We start from the raw sequence: 12,439 nt of genomic DNA on the forward strand, positions 1-12,439 counted from the left end.
TTACTGAGAAATATGCATTTTATTTTTATAACAAAGGATACAAGAGTTTGAAATGCTGGTTTGGTTTAGGATTACCAATTCTTTGAGGCTTGTTGGTTGTCTTGGCAACCAAACCACGACGGTCCCGTGTCACGTGGGCCATATAATGTACCTCTACGGTGCGAAGATTGTCGATAATAAGTCTGCCCAGAGAAGAAGTACGTTTTCGCAATCACATCATTATGGAAAACAGCGTCAAGCCTAGGTAGACTGTCCAGGATTTTGCTCTTGTGTATATGGTTCTTCTTCGCCTTTGTTTTGCCCTTTTTGTCGAACTTAATCTCCCAATAGTAGTCATCTGTCAGAAGAAAGAAAACAAATGAATACTTTTGAAAAGTTAACAGTAATTCATCTTGATTTATATCGTGCTGTTTGCGAAATACACAGTTAAAAAAAGGAAAAGGCAACAATGACCTAGATGCTGAAACGATGGTGAAAAAGTCAGCGATGTTACCACTCAGATTACCAATTAATCTGTTAATCTTTAACGGAAGGTCCAAGTGATGCTAGAATGTATTCTGGTATTGCAGCATACTGTTCTGTTCAATACAACACGTACAGGTATGTTCTTATTCTATTAATAAAACAGAGATTCTATAATACTAACAGGATGTTATGTTGAATTTGACAGACTAGTATGTTATAATAACGGAATACATTCTAGCATCACTCAGACACCAAACTTTCTATTAAACTGAATGAATATATTTTTTTATTGTAAATAACAGAAGGACTGGTGTCACTTGGAACATCTTTGTCAAATGATGGACATACATAATTTGAAGGATGGTAGTAACGGTTTGACCTAATAGCTCTGCAGGAAGCAATTAATGCGCTTATTAAGTGACACCTTATCTTGTGATCTGGAAATCCATGGTGCGACATTTCAGGTCCCTTGAATCTCTGGCAAAAGATGTATAGGTCTAGCACCAGTTGTACAGTGTATGTTGGAATGAGATTTGGTTTCACAAATCCATCTTTTTTGTTTGGTAGAATCCTTAAACCGCTATCTATAGTAGTATATACAAAGTACTTTAGGATGAGATATTCAACTTTGAAAATACACGTTGCTGAAGTATGTATGTATGCTTGGGGTTTAACGTCGTACTTAATAATTTTTCAGTCATATGACGTCAAGGAGTGATAAGGTGTGTGTAGATATACTGTGTCTTCTTGTGACAAGGGAGTTCATGAAGTATCACGCCGAAGACACCAGACAGGACACCCAGCCCAGTCACATTATACTGACACCAGGCCAACCAGTCATGTTTCCTTGCTCTAACCTCTCAGTGCTGAGCGCCAAGCGAAGTAGCAACAAGTATCATTTTGATATAAACCGACCCGGGTTAGATCTTCGACCGTGGCGGACACGAGGAAAACGGAAACACCGACCTTTTGCAAGATACCGACGAATTGTGGGCTCCATATTGTCGGAGGACAAAAATGTAACAAAATGTGTACAGTCAGTTCTGTACATTGTAGTCGTACATAGCCCCTATAATGCACGAAAAAATAATGACACGCAGGGATGAAAATAGACTGCAAATATATACCGTGATACCATATACCGCCAGTATACTGTGAACTGCAGAAGCTTGATTTCACATGTTGTATGTGGAGAGTATGTCCATTTTTACATGTTCTCCCGCTGTCGTATAAGTGAAATATTCTTGAGTGGGCCTACGGCCAAAACGGCCATATTCTCCCACCGTCCTATAAGTGAAATATTCTTGAGTAGGCCTACGGCGTAAAACACCAATCAGATAAATAAATTATACACTCACATGAAACGCCACATTTCGTCAGCGATGTATAATGAAAAATCTGGCACCGCATACCGTAAATGGAATGTCAATACAACGTGTCATATAATCTTGAGTTGCTACCACGTGACTTAACGTACTATTGACTGCACAAGTCTGGTGTAATACCCGGTAAATGAAGGGTAAGTCTTCTGTGATATACTCCGACTCATTCACCGCCATATCGCGAGGAAATCGGACGTCATATGCCATAGACTGTATCTTGATATACTCTCAGTGTCAACCACCACATGTTGGTTTTCAACGAACACTTTAACAACGAAAACTGTACGTGTACATGAAATCAGTTCTGCACATGGTAGTCGTACATAGTCCCTATAATGCCCGAAAGAAATGATGGCAGGAATGAACTCACCTTCAACCAGATACGCTCTGTCGGAATATTTCCCACCGGCGGTGAAGGCGGCGTTGATCTTGTCACTATAGACATTGAACTCTTCGTACAACGTTCTGGGGAAGTCCCAATCGAGCTGTAGCTCAGGTGTGTATCTAGACACCCATTCAGCTCGGTATCGCCAAACATACGAGCCCTGAAAGTAGCAGAGAAATGTATCTAGACACCCATTCAGCTCGGTGTCGCCAAACTTACGAGCCCTAATAATAGCAAAGAAATGAAGCTTTCAGGAGTTAATATTGAATTACACGTGAGTGTGTGTGTGTGTACAAACACGTATGACATATATGGATTGGCAGATCAATGTATCGTTTAGTTAATGACAAAAATCGGGCCTGAAGTCCCAAGTAATATATATATATATATATATATATATATATATATATATATATATATATATATATATATATATATATATATATACCATAGCACGCAAAAGCACAGCAGTGACGGCAGTGTGATTATTGGCAAAGGATCGCACGTAACCGGTGAAACTCGGTCTCATTTCAATTAATCTCAGATAGTGTTTTATTTTAACTTTTCATGTAAATGCTTACACAAACTGAACATAAATTTACACACCAGTATACTTTCAAGTTTCCAAAAACAAAGTGATGTTCATTTCAAGCCCATTCGCCATTTTGACCGGTCAAACAGGTGTGGCCCTATGATGATGTGGTTGAATTAAGCGGAAGTAATCAATGAAGTGAAAAAATTCACGACCACGCCACTTACGCTGATCAGGAAGGTTCTTTCGCTAGAATGCTTCCCTGGGAGTCTCAAGGTCATGGCGGCGTCCACCGTTGTCGGGGCCCTCGGGAACACCGTGTTGATGGGTTTAGGAAACCCCGTTTCAACCCCGTAGGTGTTAAAACAAAATATCATCTTACCTGAAAGTAGAATATATGATTACCGTACTAAATTACAGATTTCGTATTGCGCGTAGATCACAGCTAATGGTCAGCATCATTTATTTTTCATAATAAGTTCTGACTTGTAGTGAATATTTCAAAGTAAAACCCCAACTCATCCAACATGAGTTGAACCTTGACCTCTAAGGTCGAGGGTCGCCGAAATTTTGTTTATCCTAAAATAGACAATTGCCATTTATTGGAATGAACAAGCTCTGCTTTAAGTTGTTTTTGATACGTTAATCTATAGGAGATTAGTACTTTCCTTCAGTGCCCTACACTATACTTGCGTGTGATTCTTGCCGTCGATGCTGCAAAGTAGAATACGGAGTTTCGTTTACAATCAGATGCATGATGTGGCTTTAATACTGACCTCTGAATGCGTAAGTTCGACCATCCACCGCAAGAGTTATGGCGTCAACACTTCCGCTACAAGGGGCGTGGCTTGTCCACGGCAGCTCATCTGCCGGCACATGTTGTAATGTTGTTGGCGAAGAAGACGTGCTGGCTGTGGTACTAGAAGTTGTTGGTGAAGAAGACGTGCTGGCTGTGGTACTAGAAGTTGTTGGTGAAGAAGACGTGCTGGCTGTGGTACTCGAAGTCGCTGGCGAAGAAGACGTGCTGGCTGCGGTGCTAGAAGTCGTTGGCGAAAACGTAGTACTAGAAGTCGTTTGTGTAGTTGTAGACTTTAATCCGGAAGTCGTTTGCGTGGTGCTGGAAGTCTCAGTGGATGTGTCCGGTTCTGTGGCTGCTGTCAGCGGCGTGGAAGTCGGTTCTGCAGGAGATGCCGGCTGATCTGCCATTCTGCAGTTTGTGATCGGCAGGGGTTCGTTTGGATCAAACTTATCCGGACTTCCTGTAGACATATTTAGGAAAAGAATCTTTCACTGAAAAAGAAATCAAGACCTGGGCCCCGTTTTACACAAATGTCGTACATGTGCGATAATTGCACATATAGGACAATGATAAGGTAATAGTGATGTACAAAATATCGTACAACAAATATACGATAAAAAATGTCGAAGGCCACTTTGTGAAACTGGACCCAGGTCTCTGAAAATGCAATGTGCGCTTGTACTGCTATGAATGTGGCCAGAATCACTCCATGACGACCTTACGGCCGTATGTTGGAAAATCTAGCAGCGACCTGCGGATGGTTATGGGTTTCCCCTGGGCTCTGTCCGGTGTCCTCCTATCAAAAGGCTGGTCGGTGTCGTATAAGTGAAATATTCTATGGCATTATTCACAAGTTAAGTAAATAAATAAATAAATAAATAAATTATTCACTGTCGATGTTCCGTGACATACGTTATAAATGTACGGCCACACACATCGATGTGCCGTGACATACGTTATAAATGTAGGGCCACACACATCGATGTGCCGTGACATACGTTATAAATGTACGGCCACACACATCGATGTGCCGTGACATACGTTATAAATGTACGGCCACACACATCGATGTGCCGTGACATACGTTATAAATGTAGGGCCACACACATCGATGTGCCGTGACATACGTTATAAATGTAGGGCCACACACATCGATGTGCCGTGACATACGTTATAAATGTAGGGCCACACACATCGATGTGCCGTGACATACGTTATAAATGTACGGCCACACACATCGATGTGCCGTGACATACGTTATAAATGTACGGCCACACACATCGATGTGCCGTGACATACGTTATAAATGTACGGCCACACACATCGATGTGATGTGGAATTTTATTACTCGTGTTAAAATATACTCTGACACCACAAGTAACTGTGAGATTTTATTCTGATATCAAGCTGTGCAAGTCTGGTGTCACATATTGTACATAGAGTGTAAGTTCATCTATATTAAAAACTCTCCCGCCGTCGTATAAGTGAAATATTCTTGAATACGGCGTGTAAATGTACTGTAAGTGTCTTGATATAAGCTTAGTCTCCATCGTCACATGCTGTCAATGTACTACGAACAGCACAAGTCTAGCGTTATTTACTGTAAATGCACTGTAAGTGTCGTGATATAAGCTTAGTCTCCATCATCACATGCTGTCAATGTACTACGAACAGCACAAGTCTAGCGTTATTTACTGTAAATGCACTGTAAGTGTCTTGATATAAGCTTAGTCTCCATCGTCACATGCTGTCAATGTACTACGAACAGCACAAGTCTAGCGTTATTTACTGTAAATGTACTGTAAGTGTCGTGATATAAGCTCAGTCTCAATCGTCACATGCTGTCAATGTACTACGAACAGCACAAGTCTAGTGTTATTTACTGTAAATGCACTGTAAGTGTCCCTTGGCATATACTTTCATATACGTTACGTTACTACTGCATGGGGGTCCTCCATGACCGAGGGGGGTAGCACTGCTCAATAACCAAGGAGCCTCCCACCAATGCGGTCGCCGTGAGTTCAGTCCCAGGTCATGCTGGCTTCCTCTCCGGCCGTGCTTGTGAAGGTCTTCCAGCAACCTGCCGTTGGTTTCCTCCCGCCCGGTTTCATCCCACCATAATGTTGTCATACAAGCGAAATATTCTTGAATGTGGCGTAAAAAATCAAATAAGTAAATAAATAAATACCACCCCATGACATCAATGTACTATGCAGCCTGGCGCCATATACCATAAATGGGACTGTATGCCGTCAATATCGTCTTGAGCCAGCAGACGAGGACGTGACACCTCTCTACTCTGGTCACCACCAACGGCCACATGAGAGCACCCTTGACTTTGGAGTGCTCCAGTCCGAGACTGTGTCCGAACTCATGGGCCGCCGTGAAACAGCAAATTAGCACCTAAAAAACAACAAAGAAGAGGACTTTTGTAACAAAAAAGTTACAAAAAGTCTCGTTCATTGCTTTATAGTGTCATGGAATGCAAGATGTTTTTTTAGCAGCTGCATCATTTCCTCGAGCATTAGGTACAGTGTGTGGAGTATTTGGTTGATATGCTGCTTCCGTTGTAATGATGTTCATTACAGCTATTATTCATACCAAGATTTGGTAACATTTTGTTACAAGTCAGCGCATTACGGGTTATCAAATAAACATCAGCAAGAATCATTATCCAGACATCACTTTAAAACACAAAACCCTCATGCTTTTTGAAACAAACTTTAGACTTTCACATTGAAGATGTATTACGTATTCACAAAGCATAATCTTCTTCAAAGAACGTTTAATTTAAATTTATTTTTAATTAAAGGAAAGAAATCATATGAACACGATTTACCATCATCACTGTAATCCAAAATCCAATTTTCAGCTTCGTCAAAGTGGGCGTCTCCATGCCAATCCATTGAGTTGTCATAGGGATAGTAGGCGTGGCCTAGAACGCCCCACTGTCCATCAAAGGGGTTCCCGTCACCATGATCACCAGAGGCGAATCTGATCTCAATATCCACCGGGGAGCACGTAGAGGGCGTGAACGTCAGAGGAGTGACGTCAGACCAGACCTGCACGATAATACGTCAATATAAAAAAAAGATAAATAAAATAAATCCTGTTAACTCATATCTAGCTTTATAAATCGCCTTAATTCGCATAAATGCGCTGGTCAATCATTGGGTAACATTGTATTTCTTTTTTGGACTGACTACTAATTTTTTGCAAATATGCCTGAACTTATTCGGATACGCCGGTAGCCTTCACAACGTCATCCAGATACAAGAAACGTAAAATAGCCCATAAGAAATCATGGTAATTCGTCAAGATGCCCTGTATGACTAACGTTTTCACGTGGATTCTCAACCGAGGAGATAGGCGCCCTATCTATTTCTCCCCCATTTGGTTGACATGGGGCTAAATATCTTTCCAGACAATAATTTACAGATATTTGCTATTTTTTCTCTCCTGTTCTAATGATCAGTGCTATGTAGTTACTATTAGCGCTACAGTAGCATTTTTGAAGTGTGTTTGTGTAATGTAGGGACGACTACTGCAGGTTTTCAGGACAGGAAAATATAATTAGTACAGTTGTAATTAAACCATTTAATACCAAACCGCGAAAGGTGCAATCCCTAGGGATTTTCTGAACGTAATATATTCGCTATTTAGGATGCTATAACAATGCTATGTATAAGCAAACTATCAAAGATGCCATATGTGCAGTTTTGGACAAAGGACAATATATTTGCCATTTAGGGCTGCTATGACAGCACCAGGAACAAACTAGCAATCAGAGAGGGCATCTGTGGGGATTTCTTGAAAGGACAAAATTTTTGCTATTTAGGGCTGCTACGACAGCACCAGGAACAAACCAACGATCAGATAGGGCATCTGTGGGGATTTCTTGAAAGGATAATACAATTGGGCGAATTTTCTGAAAGAGCAATATATTCGCTATTTAGCGCCGCTTTCTTACCGCTAGGTAGAAGCTAACTATCAAATAAGCTGTTTGTGCGGACTTGTTCAAGGGACAATATATAGGGTATTTAGCGCTGCTATGATTACGCTTAGAAGCTAACTATCAAAGAGGCAACGTCTTTGTATTTTCTGGAAGAGCAATATATTCCCTATTTAGCGCTATATTATATATGTACGAAGAATTTTTACCGAATAAGATTTATTTATTTATTGGATTGGTGTTTTACGCCGTACTCCCTTATTATTTAATAATATTTCACTTATAGGACGGCGGCCAGCATTATGGTAGAAGGAAACCGGACAGAGCCCGGGAAACACGCATGTTGCTGACTGACCTTCCTCAAAGCGACCGCATTGGTGAGAGGCTCCTGTGTCATTACGCTGCGCTAGTGCGCTAACCAACTCTGAGCCACGGAGGCCGCCTACCGAGTAAGATAGAAAATTTCCACATATATGGTAAAAAATACCCCCTATATAAAAACACAAATCTCACCTTGAAGGCTGCGGCGATGGTTTGGTCCACTTGGTCACGTGACAGGTCCGGAGTGTAGTTCATTATTCTGTACGTCAGGTGTTGCTTTTGCCACTGCGTTTCTGAAAGAGAATTACGTGTTTTTTTTATATATAAAATTACAGATTCACTCAGAAATTGGATCAGTATGATATAATCGTTTTTAAATGATAAAACGTGTATACAAATCTACATTTTTTCTTGAAAAAAAATAATACCTTTTTTCGCTCAATGGTAAATTTCATATTTACTCCAGGCCCTCAAAAACCATTTTATTTGGCTGTAGTCCAAAACAGACCAAATTATTTAATATGGATCAACCACACACCATTATATTGGACATTCCACGAAACACGTGGAGCTGGTACCTTGCCTAGCAAACCTCTTCTTGCGTCTCTGGGCGGCGGAAGGAAACAGCGGCCTATCATGGTCCGGAAGATCAGAAGTAAAGCTAGTCCCGTCCGAAATGTCCAGGTTACCACATCGCTCAATCTGCATCATATGGTACGTTGGGGCGTCCAACACACCTGAAAAGCAATAATAATATTGATTTTATTATCTCACTGATTGAGTGATTTATTGATCTAGTGCAATTTACTAATTTATTTATTTATTTTTTCTTCATTTATTTGTTTTCGTTATTTCTTTATTTCTTTATTTATTCACTTATTGTAAGATGCCATTATCTAAGCATTTAGTTACAAAAAACTTTTTAAAAAACCTGACTGCAGTAAATTCACAAGAGGCCGGATTTCATCGGTTACGTGTGACCAGTTGGCAATCGTCACACCTTCGTCGCTGCTTTGGGTTTACTCGTTAAGCTGTAGGTAAAGTCTTATATATTGTTACTTATCCATTTTATTGGTGTTTTACACCGTACTGAAGAAAATTTCACTTGTACGACGGCAAGCAGAGTTATGGTGGGAGGAAAGCGGACAGGGCCGGGGAAACCCTCAACCACCCGAAGGTTGCTAACAGACCTTTCCATGTGTGTTTAACTTAGAAGAATTAGTTTACAAAATACACGTCACAAATAACATGTCAGCAATGAAGATGGGAAATCACAGAGCACTGGAAAGAGAATGGTAAGCTGTTTTAGTGTTTCAATGCCCACAGTGCTTCAATTTGACTGTTTCTTTTCCTGGTACTGCCTCACTGAAGCGCCATGCTGAAGACACGGATCAGGACACCAGACAGAATACCCTGTCGATAAGGTCAGTTTACGGACACCGGGCTGACGTGTATCTAATTGTAATCAGAAGACCAATGCTACATAGCCGATTCGTCAAGACGCTTGTTTGTAACTCGCTAGGGCACAATCCCATCCTTGGGATCAATTCCGTCCTTGGGCTAGGAATTTTTTGATATAACCACTTTTATAGTTCCTGAGACCTGGTGACAATAGGCTGTCGACGACACGCTTACTACCGTTCGCAAAGTCTAAATGTTTCTTGAAGAGCTCTTGTCCTACGCTAGTATGGCGTGCATGTCTGCAAGTCACACGTGGGAAAGTTTCTTATGTAAGCTGCTGAAGGCAGGTGGTTTTCTCCGCGCACTCCGGTATCCTCCAACCATAAAACAGGTGGTTTTCTCCGCGCACTCCGGTTTCCTCCAACCATAAAACATACCGCCATCATATAAGGTAAGAGCATTTTTATCACGTATCATCAAACAGCTAACCAATCAATGAGCGTCAAACAAGCACGTATATAGACCACAAGGGCTAACGTCTATGGCCTGAACCGACTCATCGTTCAACCAGCGTCTTCCGCTTCTGAGTTGCTTTGGGAGTATACATATACATATAGACACATGATCATAGTTTCGAACAACCGGCTACCTGACAAGGAGCAGGAGGTGATAAATGACATGGAACTTAATGAGCCAAATGCTGATTTTTGCCGATTCAAAGTTCAAAGTAAACAGCACTTTGAATATTTGAAGACAAATCCTGGTTACTTTTCCAGAAAGAAATTCTTTCCCCAATGTTTTTCTATTTTATGCTAAAATCTTCTTCACCTATCTCAAGTAGGTGGAAATTAGCGTTTTGACCGCAAAATATTTTAGTCACGTGACCAGAGTGTGTTGATGATTGGCTCAGAGCATGTCTGCAAAACTATGAATTTACGTGTAGCATCATATATATAGGCACGCAATTGAGGGTACTGATGAACAAGACGCCCATAAAAATATGGGAGGAGGTCTGTGAAAAGTGCTCGAGCCTTGCCTGTCTGGTTGATGTGGGCCATTTCCTGGAAGACCTTCAGACTTTCCTGGAGGGCCTGCCTCGAGAAGCTCCGCCACAAGTCCTGAGCTGATAGATACCCATACCGGAGCAGGTAGTCCTACAGGCGACAGGAATCATACGTAAAACGAATTGATGAATCGATTCACTAACAACATGAGTGAGTGAGTGAGTGAGTGAGTGAATAATAAACAACCACACACAGTCTGAGACAGACACACTGATGGACGGACAGACGAAGGAACGGATAAACAGACATAATCCTACAGACAAGAGGAGACACACTGGACGAGTTTATGAATGGATTGATTGACAGCATGGTTGAATTGATGAGTGAGTGGGTGATCAAGTGACGGGCAGACAAGCAGACTGACAGATGGACGGACGAATGAACAGACGAACTGCATGACAAATAGACAAGCAGACGGGCTACAGGGAAAACAGACAGACAAAAAACAGACAGACAGAAGGACCGACAAATGGACAGACAGGCGGGCTAAAGGAGAGACAGATAGGCAATCAAACGTGGCAAATTGAAAAATTGGCAAAGTTTCACCTGCTAAAACACCCGTAGGTATACATTTATTAATAAATTACCATTGGTGGATGTTCTATACACTGCATGTAAAACTACATCATGGACAGAAAGAGCTGTAGTTTTAACATAGCTCTAGTATTCTGGCCTCTCAAACCGATAAGGCGGAGAAAACTTACGATAACGTAAACAATATACTTCCAGAATACTTGGTTAATTCCACAGTTTTCAAACTTTTTAAGGAATACATTTATATGTTTGGCACAACTATAGACCAGTACACGCAACAAAATATTCTGTTAAATTTAACAGAAAGTCTGTTGCCTGAGTGATGCTAGAATGTGTTTTGTTATTATAACACAATATTGTGCCAGTGTTAGAGGTTGTAACTTATAACTTATAAACCAGTTAGTTTACCTAGTCTAGTTTGAAGTCACACGTTTCAGGTTCAACCAATGTCTCTAAAATCATGTTAGTCTACTAGAATGGTCATTTTGAATTCTGTGTGTTATATTTAACAGAATAATTTGCTGCAATAACATAATATATCTTACGTCACGCAGGTAACAAATTTTATGTTAAATTAATCATAGTACTGGTATCTCCTGAAATGTATATATCTTTTGCGGAAAAGATAACTTTACTTACCTGTGCTTCGAAGGGAGTCGTAGGGCGTCTAACATCTTGGAAACAAGTTTTGGCGAGGGCTGGGTTCGAACTCCATCCCACAAATGATAAAATCAGCATCAGTAGTCTTCGCTTTGCGCCGTTCATGTTTAACAGATTATGAATAAGACAATCTCAAAGGCAGCTGCAATAAAACAGTCTATTTTTTACAAAAAGAGAAAGAAGCAGCAAAGCTTTGAGCTGTTACAACTGTGACCGACAGTTTACGGAACTGGCCTATAACTAACCCTCACTGCTAAACTTTAAAACAAAGCAAGTTGAAACTTGATGTTCGACTATATGTGCATACAGATCGGTTGTGCTCCTATGTTTTGGTCGCTGCAATGAAAATTCCCGACGTAATGAATGGTCCGATGCATGACTAACGGGCAACACGAAGAAGCATCACACAAATAGAACATCTAACAGTAAACGTACCCGGATATCTTCCACCTACATCATATTTACCATTAGTTATTATACAGTTTATGCAGTACAGCATGTGAAGAGATCTGGACAGGCTTGACACTAATTGTTGACGACCATTTTCCGGCGGTTTATGAGCCTTTAGTTTTCCTATATTACTCAGTGCTACATTGTAGGAGGAAAGTTAAGTTTATATATATATATATATGTATATATGTATACTGGGCACAGGAAACGACTCATCGCTGAGAAGTGTCCTGTCGGTACAAATTATTGTGTGCACATTTACGTACATATACGTCAGTCAATGCGATGAAAATGTCATGCTAATCAGTGTTAGCTCTTGTTTTAATATTTTTTTTACATTAAATTTCATGCTACAATTTCCAGTTAAACTTGTCAAGCCTTTGACACAATAAGACATTTACAAATATCAAAATTCAACGTTGATGCAGATAAATTTGATTCTTGTTGCTTAATAGTTACCGTTTTTATTTATTTATTTATTTATTCATTTATAT

The 12,439-nt window shown here is 40.5% G+C and overlaps 1 protein-coding gene across 1 annotated transcript; it reads right to left on the reverse strand.

Annotated features, from left to right (window-relative positions):
• LOC135477109 (matrix metalloproteinase-18-like) lies at positions 1–11,806 on the reverse strand. Its single transcript, XM_064757262.1, has 9 exons — positions 11,475–11,806; positions 10,274–10,391; positions 8,415–8,573; positions 8,029–8,129; positions 6,403–6,625; positions 3,541–4,023; positions 2,992–3,146; positions 2,218–2,392; positions 1–337 (listed from the first exon to the last, which is right to left on the reverse strand). The coding sequence occupies exons 1-9, from the start codon at positions 11,598–11,600 to the stop codon at positions 72–74; spliced, it is 1,806 nt and encodes a 601-aa protein (XP_064613332.1). The 5' UTR covers positions 11,601–11,806; the 3' UTR covers positions 1–71.
• Positions 11,807–12,439: the final 633 nt, after the last annotated feature.

Source organism: Liolophura sinensis, chromosome 10 (assembly GCF_032854445.1).
Source record: "Liolophura sinensis isolate JHLJ2023 chromosome 10, CUHK_Ljap_v2, whole genome shotgun sequence".
Lineage (NCBI taxonomy): Eukaryota > Metazoa > Mollusca > Polyplacophora > Chitonida > Chitonidae > Liolophura > Liolophura sinensis.

Excerpts from the sequence above, each read along its gene's own strand:
- LOC135477109 (XM_064757262.1), bottom strand. The coding sequence starts at position 11,600 with ATGAACGGCGCAAAGCGAAGACTACTGATGCTGATTTTATCATTTGTG. Across the intron at positions 10,392-11,474 it reads CGACTCCCTTCGAAGCACAG|GACTACCTGCTCCGGTATGG; the intron begins GTAAGTAAAGTT and ends TGTCGCCTGTAG. Across the intron at positions 4,024-6,402 it reads TTTGGATTACAGTGATGATG|GAAGTCCGGATAAGTTTGAT; the intron begins GTAAATCGTGTT and ends ATATGTCTACAG.